This window comes from Corapipo altera, unplaced genomic scaffold, assembly GCF_003945725.1.
Source record: "Corapipo altera isolate COAL_440 unplaced genomic scaffold, ASM394572v1 295, whole genome shotgun sequence".
Taxonomy (NCBI): domain Eukaryota; kingdom Metazoa; phylum Chordata; class Aves; order Passeriformes; family Pipridae; genus Corapipo; species Corapipo altera.
In genome coordinates this window covers 3238367-3251956 of record NW_020884936.1, presented here as the reverse complement: position 1 = coordinate 3251956, position 13590 = coordinate 3238367, and the positions used below count along the sequence as shown (strand labels likewise).

The 13590-nt window shown below is 55.1% G+C and overlaps 1 protein-coding gene across 1 annotated transcript in view; it reads left to right on the top strand.

Annotated features, from left to right (window-relative positions):
- ADAM33 (ADAM metallopeptidase domain 33) overlaps nt 1–13590 on the top strand; it is a 49506-nt gene that overhangs the window by 31488 nt on the left and 4428 nt on the right. Inside the window, exons 8-24 of the mRNA XM_027660523.1 lie at nt 351–426; nt 888–964; nt 1469–1655; nt 2025–2090; nt 2207–2278; nt 2909–3075; nt 3183–3267; nt 3949–4091; nt 6549–6726; nt 7061–7150; nt 7808–8003; nt 8477–8585; nt 9243–9447; nt 10467–10544; nt 11566–11674; nt 11995–12145; nt 12731–12821. Of these exons, the coding sequence (XP_027516324.1) occupies nt 351–426; nt 888–964; nt 1469–1655; nt 2025–2090; nt 2207–2278; nt 2909–3075; nt 3183–3267; nt 3949–4091; nt 6549–6726; nt 7061–7150; nt 7808–8003; nt 8477–8585; nt 9243–9447; nt 10467–10544; nt 11566–11674; nt 11995–12145; nt 12731–12821 (2080 nt within the window). The remainder of the gene's footprint in view (nt 1–350; nt 427–887; nt 965–1468; nt 1656–2024; nt 2091–2206; nt 2279–2908; nt 3076–3182; nt 3268–3948; nt 4092–6548; nt 6727–7060; nt 7151–7807; nt 8004–8476; nt 8586–9242; nt 9448–10466; nt 10545–11565; nt 11675–11994; nt 12146–12730; nt 12822–13590) is intronic.

Sequence of the window (13590 nt, the reverse complement as noted above, 5' to 3'; positions counted from 1 at the left end):
GGTCGGGCTCTGCTCCCAGGAAACCAGCAGGACAAGAGGGCACAGCCTCCATTTATGCCAGGGGAGGTTTAGGTTGGACATCGGGAAGAAATTCTTCCCAGAGAGAGTGATCAGACACTGCAATGGGCTGCCCAGGGAGGTGGTGGAGTCACTTCCCTGGAGGTGTTTAAGCACAGACAGGACGTGGCATCGGTGCCATGGGCTGGGTGACAAGGTGGGGTTGGGTCACAGGTCGGACTGGATGATCTCAGAGGTCTTTTCCGAGCTAAACGACTCTGCGTGATTCGCCGTGTCCCTGTGCTGGGACACCGGGAGCAGCTCCAGGCTGCTCATCCCTCCTCTCTCCGCAGGCTGCTGGCTCCGGGATACTCGGAGACTCACTACAGCGGGGACGGACAGCCCGTGACCGTGACCCCCAACCACACGGTGGGTGCTGGGGGGGGGGGGGGGGGGTGCGGGTCACCTCTGTTTTTTGGGATGAAGCCAAAACCGTCTCGGGCGGGGTGGGGCGGGGCGCTGCGTTTTCCCTGGCAGCATCCCCGGCGCCTGTGGCAGCTGGAATGCGGCCGCACGCGGCTCCTGTATCTCTTGGCCGCGGTTCAGCACCTCGGGACGTAAACACAGGCAGCACCAGGCCCTCCCCGATGTCCCCCCACCGGTCTTTTGTCACCCTTCCAGAGCGCCGGGCCCGGCTGTGTCCCGGGCTGAACTCCGGTTCTCCCGCCTCCCTCCCGGATCCTCCCGGCGTGGAGGGACACGGCTCCCCTGGCCGGGAAATGGGAAACGGGTTTTGGTGGTTTGTTTTTTTTGGGGATCAGCACGCGGGGTTTGCTGCTGCCCAGCCCTGCTGAGGGTCTGCACTGATGGTCTCCATCCCCTCTCTCCAGGAGCACTGTCACTACCACGGCCACGTCCGTGGCTACGGCGGCTCCTGGGTTGTCCTCAGCACCTGCTCGGGAATACGGTATGGAAAAAGGCAGGGTGGGGGCGTTGTGGGGCTGGCAGAGGGTGGGATGGACCCACTGCTCCTTCCTCCCTGCAGGGATCCCCCCCTGGAGCAGCACCGATGCTCCTCTATCTCGGCTCCAGATGGTTCACGGGGCTGATTTTTCCACTGCTCCCATCCCATCCTTCTCCTCCCTTCTCCCATCCTTTGCCCAACCCCAGGAGTGGGCAGGTGAGGGGAGAGAGAACAATTTTCTGGCAGCATTGGCTTCCTTCAAGGAAATTCACCCCTGGAGGGGGCGAGACCCTCAGAACTGAGCTTTGTTCACGTGGTCTGATGGTTTTGATGCCGAGGGTGTGTTCGCTCCTGGGGCTGTTTGGACAAAGACCCCCATCTCTAATCCCTGCTCCCACCCTGGGTGTGGACCAAGCTGAGGTGCCACAAGCTTGTGGGGCCTCAGGGACTGAGGGAACCACAGTGGAAGCACCACAGGAGTCACCAGGGGCTATTCTCCTCTTCCAGGGGTCTCATAGTGCTGAGCAGCAACACCAGCTACTACCTGAGCCCCCTGGACCCCCCCGAGCTGGGGCACCACGTCATCCACAGAGCAGAGCACCTGCCCATCCCAGCTGGCACCTGTGGGCACGGAGATGATTTGGGGAACACCGTGGCTGACATTGCCCAGCTCTTCCAGCCGGGGCACCGCAGGGTAAATCCACCTTGGGGTCCGTTGGGAAGGGGTAGAGGGTTGGGAGCGGGGCTCTCTGCACCTCTCCTGATGCCCTGTGCCCATCTCCCTGGCACCTGGGCAGGGCTGTGCAGGCAGGTGGGGCATGAGGGGTCTGTGTGGGTGATTTACCTGGTCTGAGTTTGGGCAAGAGACCCCCAGAGAGAGGACATGTGGGTTGGGCACCGGTGCTGGGACCTCATTTGGAGACACCCAAATGTTCCTTGTCACCTCACGCCTCAGCTTCCCCTCCCAGCTGTCCCTCCTGAGCAGCTCTGAGGTGTGTGAGGTGGAAGATGCCCAGAGCCATGGGCTGGCCCTCCCTCTGAGCCTTGTGTGTGTGTCCTGCAGGCGAGGAGAGATGCCTGGAGGACCATGAAGTACATGGAGCTCTTCATCGTTGCTGATCACACACTGGTGAGCGCTGAGGGGGGGACGGAAACCTGGTCCCCTGCCAAAAAAACCAAGTCCCCTCATTGTGTCCCTTCCCAATTTTCCTCTGGTGACCTTTTCCCATCCCCACCTTTCTGCAGTACAGGAACCAGAACCTCAACCTGGGCCAGACCAAGCAGCGCATCGTGGAGATCGCCAACTACGTGGACAAGGTGAGGGACCTGCCGGGCCCTTTTGGCCACCCCTGTTACTCCCAGGGCCTTTGAGAGCACCTGATCTTAGTGCCAACCTAGTGGTGGCCCTCAGGGACAGTCCTCGTGTCACTAGGGCGAGGAATCACAGAAATACGGAATTATTTAGGTTGGGAAAGACCTCCAAGTCCATCAAGTCCAACCATTCCCAGCACTGCCAAGGCTGCCATCAAACCATGTCCCCAAGTGCCACATCCACACAACTTTTAAATCCCTTCAGGGGTGGGGACTCCACCACTGCCCTGGGCAGCTGTGCCAGGGCTGGGCACACCCATCAAGGAATTTGGGGGTTGGGATGAACGTGGTGGGAATCGCTTTTTTGGGCCGGGCTGCAGCAGCGAAGTCCTGCCCTGGCATCAGTGCCAGCTTCCTTGGCACAGGAGGGATATACTAAGGTGTTGCCAGCCCGTGGTTGGCATCACACCACCCTGCCTGGCTCCTGTGCCTGTAGAGCCTGTGCTTGCAGGTGGATTTGGGAGAAATTTGTCCCGGAGTCACCCGGCTGGAGGGACGCGCCGAGACCCACCGGCAGGGACGGAGGATTCCCAGCGAATCCCGCCTCCATCCCTTCCATCCCTGCCTCCCCTGCAGTTTTACAGGCTGTTGAACATCAAGGTGGCCCTGATCGGGCTGGAGGTGTGGACGGAGCGGGACCACTGCGCCGTCACCAGCGACGCCAACGCCACGCTCTGGGCCTTCCTGCAGTGGAAGAAGTCGCTGAGGTCCCGCAAGAAGCACGACAACGCCCAGCTCCTCACGTGAGCACCCCCCTGCCCCGCTGTCCCCGGGCCCAGATGGCACCGGGGTGCCCAAACCACCCTGGGGGTGGGGGCTGAATTCCCGCTCCGTTCTCCTTCCCGGGCAGAGGGAAGACGTTCGGGGGGACGACCATCGGAATGGCCCCGCTGGAGGGGATGTGCAGCATGGATAACTCCGGAGGTGTCAGCGTGGTAAGAAGGTTGTGAGGGGTCCCTGCTGCTTCTCCCAGCTGGAGAACCTCATTGCCACTCAGAGGAGTTCTCCCTGGATTGGGAGGATCAACCATCCAGGGTTGGTCCTGGGGTACAACCTGGGAGTGAGTGAGGATGTTGGTGGCTCCTTATCCCTCTCAGATGTTGACCAGGTACTAAGGAGGGTGAGAAGGGGCTGGTTTAAAGGTCTCCCACCCCATGTGGACCCTCAGATTCCAGCAGCACTGGGGTCTCCTGCGATGCTGCTGCCCCTCATGTTGAGGAGCCCCTGCTTGTGCTCCCTGGTGTTGTGGGGTCATCTCTGCCCAGGTGACTCTGATCCTCCTCCTCATGGTGGCCCTGGTTGTGATGGTGGTGGCCGTGGTGACCTGTGATCCCTGGGCAGGGTGGTGGGGGTCACCCAGAGTGCTGGTTTTTGGGATGTGCCTTGAGAAGTTGGCTCCAGCAAAAGACCTTCCCAACAGTCCCACGTGGGACTTCCCGGAGACCAAACCCCACTTGTGTCGTGAACCTTCCTCCAACCCTCTCCATGTTTGTCCTGTGGGATCCAGCTGCAGTCCCAGGGATGTTGTGGTCCCTCCAGCAGCCCACCCCCATTCCCAACTGCAGGATCAGCCCTGTCCCTCCCTCCTGGCTGACCCGTCCCCCCTCCCTGTGCAGGACCACGCGGAGCAGCCCATCGGAGCCGCTGCCACCATGGCCCACGAGATCGGCCACAACTTCGGGATGGTCCACGACACCCAGGGCTGCTGTGTGGAGGCCACACCAGAGCAAGGGGGCTGTGTCATGGCAGCAGCCACAGGGTAAGACCTGCTGGGGGTGGGATGTGTCCCCAAAGCCCCCCCAGTAGGGTGTGGGTGCTGTTTGCAGCTGGGTGGGCTGGGACTGGGGAGGGAATCTCAGCATCTCCAGGCTGGGAGAGCTCGGGGGGCTCATCTGGAGAAGAGAAGGCTCCAGGGAGAGCTGAGAGCCCCTTGCAGGGCCTAAAGGGGCTCCAGGAAATCTAGAGAGGGACTGGGGACAAGGGATGGAGGGACAGGATAAGGGGACAAGAGGGAATGGGAATTCACAGATGGGCAGGGTTAGGTGGGATATTGGGAAGGAATGCTTTACTCAGAGGGTGGTGAGGCCCTGGCACAGGTTGCCCAGAGAAACTGTGGAAGTGTCCAAGGCCAGGTTGGATGGGGCTTGGAGCAACCTGGTCTAGTGGAAGGTGTCCCTGCCCATGGCAGGGGGTGGGACTGAATGATCTTTAAGGTCCCTCCCAACCCAAACCACTGTGTGACTGTTCTCTGATTCCCTGGAGCGAGCACATCCCAGGTTCCAGGTGTGAGCAGGGCTGGTGGTCTCCAAAGGGCAGCAGAGGAGTAGCAGCCCCATCCCAAAATAGCTAAGGATGGAAGCAGATGGATGTTTTCTGGCACACATATCCCAGGAATTCAAGGTGTTTTCCTGCTCTGTCCCACACCTCAGCTCAAAGGAATTACCCCTTATTGTAAGACCAGAGGGCCAAGGGGTGCCCAGTCCCCCGTCATTCCCATGGGGAATTGTGGCACTGCAGGGCTGGGGTGGGATGAGCTCACATCCCTCATCCCAACACTCCTAAATCTGGATGCAGGATGTCCAGGGTGTCAGGCATTAGTTTTCCTGCTCTCTGGAATCCATCCAGGGCTTGTTTTCCTTGCTTTTACCCTTTAACTCAGGCCAAAGCTGTATCAGATCCATCTGGTTGGTGCCACTTCCCGCCCCAAAGTCCTTCTCCTTTTGGGTTTTCCATCTCCTGACAACACACTCATCCCAGATATCCCTGCAGTGCAGAAAATCAGTTTTATTCCCTGTTATTTGATCCCACCTGCTCTTCCAATCAATAAAGATCATGGAAACCCCCCAGTGTTGTTTCAGGGTGGGGCTCTCAGGGCTGTCAGACCCTGGCACTGATCCCATGGGATTTAACCTCTCCCTGGAGGGATTTTGGTGGGGAAAAGGACATTTTTGACTGTCTTCAACCTGTCCCTATTTGCACATTGCTCAATATTGGGTATATTGAGTTTCTCACCTCCCAGAACTTGCAGGGATTTAGAACTTCTCCAGATTTCCCTCAGGTTTCAAAAACACTTTTACAAAACATCCTTCTGTGTCATCTCAAAGAACGCGGTGTCCTGACATGAAATAAAACAGCTTTTTCAGGGTTAGGAGGAAATGAAACCATTAGTAAGAAGGAGGAAATGATTCTTCATCAGTCACACAAAAACCCACAAACTTTACAAAATTACAGAAGAACCAAGCTCCAAGTTCCTCTAGAAAACCGGTTTCTCTCCAGCTCCTCAGGCTGGTTGGGCTGTTGGAAAAATAACCTTACACTTTTTAGGCTCTAATTATTTCTTTCGCTGTTCTGTGGGATTTTTTTGGTGATGCTTTCCCGTATTTCTTTAATTTTTTCAATGATTTTCACCCGTCACGACCCCGGAGGTGTTTGAAGAGCCCCAGAGGGTTATTTCCCCTCAGCAGTTCAGAGATAACATCTTTTTAACTGACATCCTGAGCAGATGTGGGGACCTGCCCTGTGGTTATTTCGGGGGGGTTTGTGGTGTCCCAGGTGCAGGGGCACAGAGGTGGCATCTGCACCAGCCTGGAGCTCACAGATCCTGCAGGGGTTGGTGCTCCTGGGCTTGGAGGGTCTCACCACGAGGGTCTCCACCTCTAAGAGGTTCCATGCTGGAGGGTTGATGCTCCAAGGGTGGCTTTACCTGTCCCCTCCATCCCATTCCTGAGGATTTTGGGGTTCTGGGAGTGTCCTCTGGTTGTTGTTCTGGTGCTCACCCCGTGCCACTTGGGGTGGGAGAAGTTCATGGACTCATGGCTTCTGCCCTTGGAAGGCTTTGTGCCATTTTGTCCATGTCCTTAATTCCCGGCTCTGACTGGTTTTCCACCTTCTCCTGATCCTGATGACCCTCTTTCCCATCCCTTCTGGAAGGATTCATGCCAAATGTACTTGATTCCCAGTTCTGACTGTGGTTTTCCACCTTCTCCTGATCACCCCATTTCCCATCCCTCCTGGAAGAGTTTGTGCCAAATGTGCTCGATTCCCAGTTCTGACTTTGGTTTTCCACCTTCTCCTGGTCCTGATGACCCCGTTTCCCATCCATCCTGGAAGGTTTTGTGCCAAATGTGCTTAATTCCCAGTTCTAACTGTGGTTTTCCACCTTCTCCTGGTCCTGACGACCCCATTTTCCATCCCTCCCTCTCTGTCCCGTGCACAGACACCCCTTCCCTCGCGTCTTCAGCTCCTGCAGCAAGAGGCAGCTGGAAAACTACTTCCAGAAGGGAGGTGGGATGTGCCTCTTCAACCTGCCCGACACCAAGGACCTGGTGGTGGGACGGAAATGTGGCAACGGCTTTCGGGAGGAAGGAGAAGACTGTGACTGTGGGGAGGTGGAGGTAAGAGCTGCTGTTGCATCCCTTCCCTGTAGAGGTCAAAAAAGACCACGTGGAGAGGGGTGTTTCCAAGGGAAGAGGGTTTGCTGGTCACCTCAGGGACTCCATCCCACTCCCACCTTCCTAAATCCATTTAACCCGGTCCTGGCTTCCTTCTGGACTTCCCTCCCAAGTGCTCAGTTCTTCCTCATCCCCTCTGTGCCTCGATTTCCCTTCTGGCAAAATGAGAAGGGCAGTGATGTGAGGGGTGGAAAAGGTGCTGGGGGAAGGGATAGGGAAGGGATGGGATCACAGTCATGGAACCACGACCACAGCGTTGCCTTCTCCTCCCGTGCAGGAGTGCACCAACCCCTGCTGCAACGCTCACAACTGCACGCTGAAGGAGGGGGCCCAGTGTGCCCACGGGGACTGCTGCCACAACTGCAAGGTGAGACCCCCACCGTGCCCCCACCGTGCCCCCAACATGTCCCCTCCATGCCCATGGGATGAGCATGGACACACGGCCCCGTTGTTCCCTCAGGAATCACGTGCTGCACATCCAAAAGGTCAAACTCTGCCGTGGCAGACAAGGGTTATGTGTAAACTTGTGTCTGCAGGAGAATCATGGAATGGTTTGGGTGGGAAGGGACCTTAAACACCATCCAGTTCCACCCCCTGCCATGGGCAGTGACACCTTCCACTAGCCCACATTGCTCCAAGCCCCCTCCAACCTGGCCTTGGACACTTCCAGGGATCCAGGGGCAGCCACAGCTTCTCTGCCCAACCTGGGCCAGGGCCCCACTACCCTCACAGCCAGCAATTCCTTCCTTCCCAATATCCCATCTAACCCTGCCCTCTGTCCATGGGAAGCCATTCCCCCTTGACCTGTCACTCCATGAACTTCCCAAAACTCCCTCTTCAGGAGAATCTCCTCTGGCAGCTTTCTGGCTGTGGTCCAGCCCAGGAATGTATCTCCGTATCTTGACGACCCCATATGGTCCCACAGGGGACATTCCAGCTGGTTCATGTCCCCAGGCTGTGCCAGGAGGCAGCAGCCAATCCCACCTCATCCCCTTGGCTCAGTTTGTCTCTCCTCCCACGGCAGCTGAAGGCGGCCGGGACGATGTGCCGGGAAGCAGCGGGATCCTGTGACCTCCCGGAATATTGCACTGGTGCCTCTCCCTACTGCCCAGCCAACGTGTACCTCCTGGATGGCTCCTCCTGTGCCTATGGAGAGGCCTATTGCAACAATGGGATGTGCATGACCCACCACCAGCAGTGTGTCCAGCTCTGGGGACCAGGTGAGTCCCACCAGCTCCGGCCTGGCCTCCTTCCCACCCCTCTCCATGGCATCTACCTGTGGGGTTGGAGGGTATTGGGTGGAGGGACATTAGCATAGATTGCCCAGAGAAGCTGTGGCTGCCCCTGGATCCCTGGAAGTGTCCAAGGCCAGGTTGGACAGGGCTTGGAGCAACCTGGGCTAGTGGAAGGTGTCCCTGCCCATGGCAGGGGGTTGGAGTTGGATGGGCTTTGGTCCCTTCCAACCCAAACCACTCTATGGTTCTGTGACCAAAATCCTCTGCAAGACCTCAGAAAAAAGGGACTTTCATCCCTCTTGTGCTGTCCCTCGTCCAGCACCCTCAGCAGCAGCTCTTCAGGAGACTTTTCCATGGTGTTTTCTCCACGAACATCCAGCTGCTGCTCCCATTTTTAGTACTTCTCCCCACTTCCTGCTTTCCCTCATCCCAATGGGACCTTTCCTGCCTCCCTGCAGGTGCCTGGCCAGCTCCAGACGCCTGTTTCCAGGACGTGAACATGGCTGGGAACACCTACGGCAACTGCGGCAAGGACAGCCAAGGGCGCTACGTCAAGTGTGACAAGAGGTGGGCGCAGCCCTGGCACCCCTGGGTGCCCCATCTCCTCCTCCTGCACCCACAGCCCCCTTTGTACCCACCCCTTGGACAGGACTGGGAGGCTCCTACCCCAACCTCTGGGGTCAGGCCCGTTTTTGGGGCCTGAGGAAGCCACCACATCCTCCTGGACTCTGTTTCCGTCAGTGCCAGGAGGTTGGACTTGGTGGTCTTGAGGTTCTTTTCCGACCCAAATGATCCTGTTGTCCCATCAGGCAGCACCTCCCAGCACAGCCTGGTGGGAAGATCAAAGACAGCATCAGGGGATGCTGTTTGGGGAGCGTGTGCTCCCCGGTATTCCCAGTTTATGGAATCATGGAATATCCTGAGTTGGGAGGGACCAACTCCATCGAGTCCAACTCCATCGAGTCCAACTCCTGGCCCTGCACAGGACACCCTAAAAATCCCACCATGTGCCTGAGAGTATTCCAGGGATATTAGAGGACCCCCTGACCGTTCCCTCCACCATTCCTCTGTGCTGTCCATGATTTATCCAAGTCCTTCCCGAACCTGCCGAGTCACAACCCGGCGCGCCCACGAATCCCGAGGGAGATGATCCTGCGGGCGTGGGGTGACAGGCAGGGAGACTGAAGGACTTCCCACCCTCACCTCAGCTCTTCCCCCTCCCAGGGATGCCATGTGTGGAAAGATCCAGTGCCAGAGCTCGGCCAAGAAGCCCCAGGGGACCAACACGGTGTCCATCGACACCACGATCCGCTTCAACGGGCGTGAGGTGAAGTGCAGGGGCACCTACATGTACACGGCCAGGGACGACGAGGACGACCTGTCCGACCCCGGGCTGGTGATGACAGGGACCAAGTGTGGAGATGGGATGGTGAGTGCCCCTTCCTGGGGTTGGGGGATCCTGCAGGAGACCATCATCTCCTGCAGGAGACCATCATCTCCTGGGCTCTTTCCCAGCTCTAGCGTGGACTTTGGGTCTTGGCCAACGGGACGTGGGACGTGGTTTCCTCCACGCGCAACCCGGCAATGTCTCGACTGGGGCGTTTCGAGATGTGTGCAGGCCACCAAATTCTCATTTGAGGCATTTTCAGACATCACCAAATGTCTGTAGGCAACCAAATTCTCATCTGGGGCGTTTCTAGATGTCACCAGATGTTTGTAGGCCACCAAATTCTTCTTATTTGGGGCATTTCTGGGCATCACCAGAGGTTTTCAGGCAACCAAATTCTTCTCCTTGGCCTCAAAGCTTCTTTTCCAGTTCAATTCATAGCAGAGCAACCCCAGCAAGAATTGCCACAGGATTTTATGGATGAGGCTTCCTCCCACGAAGAAATTGTTTCCCGGGGGAAAGCCGTGTTAGGAACCAACATGGCAAATCCAGAGCTAACTGGGAATTGGCCTCCTTTGCAGCCCCTTTGAGCTGAGGAAGGGCAGAGGCCTGGTGGAGGACACGGTAGCAGGGGTGTCTGCCAGAGGGAGTTGACTGTTATGATACTTCCTTCCCTATTTGGCATTTGAACAGCGGAATTTTCATCCCGGTTTGGGATGGGAGGCCAGAACGTGGCTGGGTTTGAAATCCAGCAGCGTTTTTCTTTTTTTTTTGGCTGAGTTTTAAGGCCAGATGGGGAACTATTTGTCCAGGAGCTGCCAGGTGGGTTGGCAGGGGAGGGGGCTGGGAGTGGTGGTGGCTGGTCCTGGATGTGGGAATGGCAGGGCCGAAAATCGGAGTGAAATCCATTGACCTGGAACGACGTGATTTATCCCAATGGCATTTTCCAACGGACAACGTCCTGAAGGACAACATCCTTCCAGAGAACCCCCAGGGAAGCCCTCAGAAGATCAGTGTGGTCTCTCCTGGGTCTCTCTCTAACCTCCCTGGCTCTTCTCCAGGTTTGCAAGGACCGCCGGTGCCAGAACGCCTCCCTTTTTGAGCTGGAAAAGTGCGTTTCCCGGTGCAACGGCCACGGGGTGAGTTATGACCCAAGACTTCCCGAAAAATCCTGGGATGAGGAGTGGATTTTTAAGGCAAACCAAGTGTCTCCCCCCAGGGATGAGCCCTCTGGATTTCTGCCTTTCCTATCTGTCCCAGGGCACCAGCTCCAGGTGAGGCTGAGCTGGGATCTTTGCTCACCCGTGTCCGAGTGAGAGGCAGGAAATCATTCCTGATGTAGGAACCATCTGCACAGTTTGGATCAGGGTCCAGTTTGAACTTGAGAGTGTTCAGAGCTCGGAGCAGGTGCCTGTTCCCTCTGTGAGAAAAACAAGGGTTAGAAAGGCAACTGGGACTGCAAAAAAATAAGGAAGTACAAAGAGACATTGTTGTCCAAAGCTCAAAGGGTTGCAAGGGTTGGAGCTCTGTGGAATGTGGGGCTTTGTGAGATGAGGCAACAGCAACCTGTGGGAGATCTGCTGGATTGTAGGGAGGGATGTGATTGCGAAACACCCACATTGACCCTTTTGTTCTGCTCAGAGAGCTGGGGGGGTTCACCTGGAGAAGAGAAGGCTCCAGGGAGAGCTGAGAGCCCCTTGCAGGGCCTAAAGGGGCTCCAGGAGAGCTGGAGAGGGACTGGGGATGAGGGATGGAGGAACAGGACACAGGGAATGGCTTCCCAGTGCCAGAGGGCAGGGATAGATGGGATATTGGGAAGAAATTCTTCCCTGTGAGGGTGTTGAGGCCCTGGTGCAGGTTGGGCAGAGAAGCTGTGGCTGCCCCTGGATCCCTGGAAGTGTCCAAGGCCAGGTTGGAGCAACCTGGTCTAGTGGAAGGTGTCCCTTCCCATGGCAGGGGGTGGAACTCGATCACCTTTGAGGTCCCTTCCAACCCAGCCCATCCTGTGATTCCCTGATGTTCAAGGGGTGAACATTGGCAGGGCTTCAAGCTCCTTCAGCCTGAATTCCTGTCACCCACCACCTACTCTTGTCCCCACCCCACAGGCCACCACTTCCACACCTTCCCTGGTGGTCTCCAACCCTCCTCCTCTCCCTGCAGGTCTGCAACAGCAACAAGAACTGTCACTGTGATGCCGGCTGGGCTCCCCCCTACTGCCAGGAGCCAGGGCTGGGGGGCAGCGTGGACAGCGGCCCCGTGCAGCCCAACAGTGAGTCCCTGCTTCTCTGCTGCTCCTGGGGCTGGAATGATGCCAGGAGAAGGGGAAATGGGGAGATACAGCTGCTGGCAGCCCTGCTCCCCGAGGGGCTGGGTTGGGTCTGTCCAGGCAGTCCCACAGTCCATGGTCAGTGGTTGTGGTCACCTCAGTTGCTTGGTGGCCGCCCGTTGCCATGAGAGGCTGCTGGATGGTCCTGCTCCCTTTCCAGAGGTGGGATCAGCAGTGATGTGCCCAGTTTGAGGTGATCAGGTGGGATCAGTGTTCCCCAGCGTCTCCCAGCCCCTCACTCCCCTCTGTTCTTTCCCTGCCAGACCACGAGGCCGCTTTGATCGCCCTCCTCGTCGTCTTCCTCTTCCTCCTCCCGGCCCTGACCATGAGCATCTACTACTGGTACCGCAGGGAGAACTCCCTCCTGAATAAATGGATAAAGGAGATGAGGAAGAGGAGCCAAGAGGCCTACAGGTGGGTGGGGCACCCTAAATCCCTCCTCTCTTGAGGGCCCAGCGGGACTCAGGAACCTGGTTTCATCCAGCCTGGTGGGAACGGTTGTGGAGGAGCTGGAGGTGCCCAGGGCCATTTTCAGGGTTTTATGAGACCTGGTTTGAAATCTGAGGAGTTTTCTCCTGGGAAAAGTCAAGGCTCTCAGCAATTCCTTGAGCAGAAGAAGAATCCTCTGGACAGGACAGTCCCAGGGAGTGATGATCAAGGTGGTTGGTAGCAAGGAGGTTGAGTTCTCACTCCCAGCAGGCTGCAAGAATTCCAAGGGCTCTAAGAACCACTGGATTTTGATATTCTCGTTATTTCCCCTCCCAGCATAGGTAGAGACACAAAACCTCCTCAGTGCCCCAAAAATAATTCAAGAGGAAACCCCAAAACCAACCAACCCCTCGTTCCCCCCATTGCCTCGAGACAGACTCATCCAGCAGTGCCGTTAACGAGCTGTTAATTGAGACAGGATCTCCCTGAGGGCAGAATTTTGGGAGGCAGCTGTTCTTAAAGTGGTTGCTTTATTTTGCCATCTGTGATTGACTTTGGAATTCCCAGCAGGAACAAATCCGTGGGTCGGAAGTCGAGCAACAGCCACCCCAAAACTGCCTTCACCTTGAGGAACATTTCCACCTCCAGCCACACTGATAAAGTAAGTGATAAATCGTCAATAAAGTGATAAATCATCAGTAAAATAACTGATAACTTTATTGATAAGTGATAAGTCATCAGTAAAGTAAGTGATAAATCATCAATAAAGTGATAACTCATTGTGACAGATTATCAATAAAGTGATAAATCGTCAATAAAGTGATAATTTATCATTAAAGTAATGATAAATCACCAATAAAATGATAAATCATCATTAAAATAAGCAATAACTCATCAATAAAATGTGACAAATCATCAATGAAGTGATAACTCATCAATAAAATGAGTGATAACTTTATTGATAAGTGATAACTCATCAATAAAGTAATAAATCATGAATAAAGTAAGAAGTAATAAATCATCAATAAAATAAGTTCTAACTTATTGATAAAGTGATAAATCATCAATAAAGTAAGTGATAAATCATCAATAAAATAAGTGATAACTTACTGTATTGATAAGTGATAATTCATCAATAAAGTGATAAATCATCAATGTGATAAATCACCAATAAAGTGATAAATCATCAGTAAAATAAGCAATAACTTATCAATAAAGTAAGTGATAAATCATCAGTAAAGTGATAAGTCATCAATAAGTGATAAATCATCACTAAAATGAGTGATAAACATCAATAAAGTAAATGATAAATCATCAATAAAGTAAATGATAAATCATCAATAAAGTGATAAATCATCAGTAAAGTAAGTTAAAATTTAGGAAGAATTTAGGAAGAATTTAGGAAGAATTTATGAAGAAAGGGAGAATTT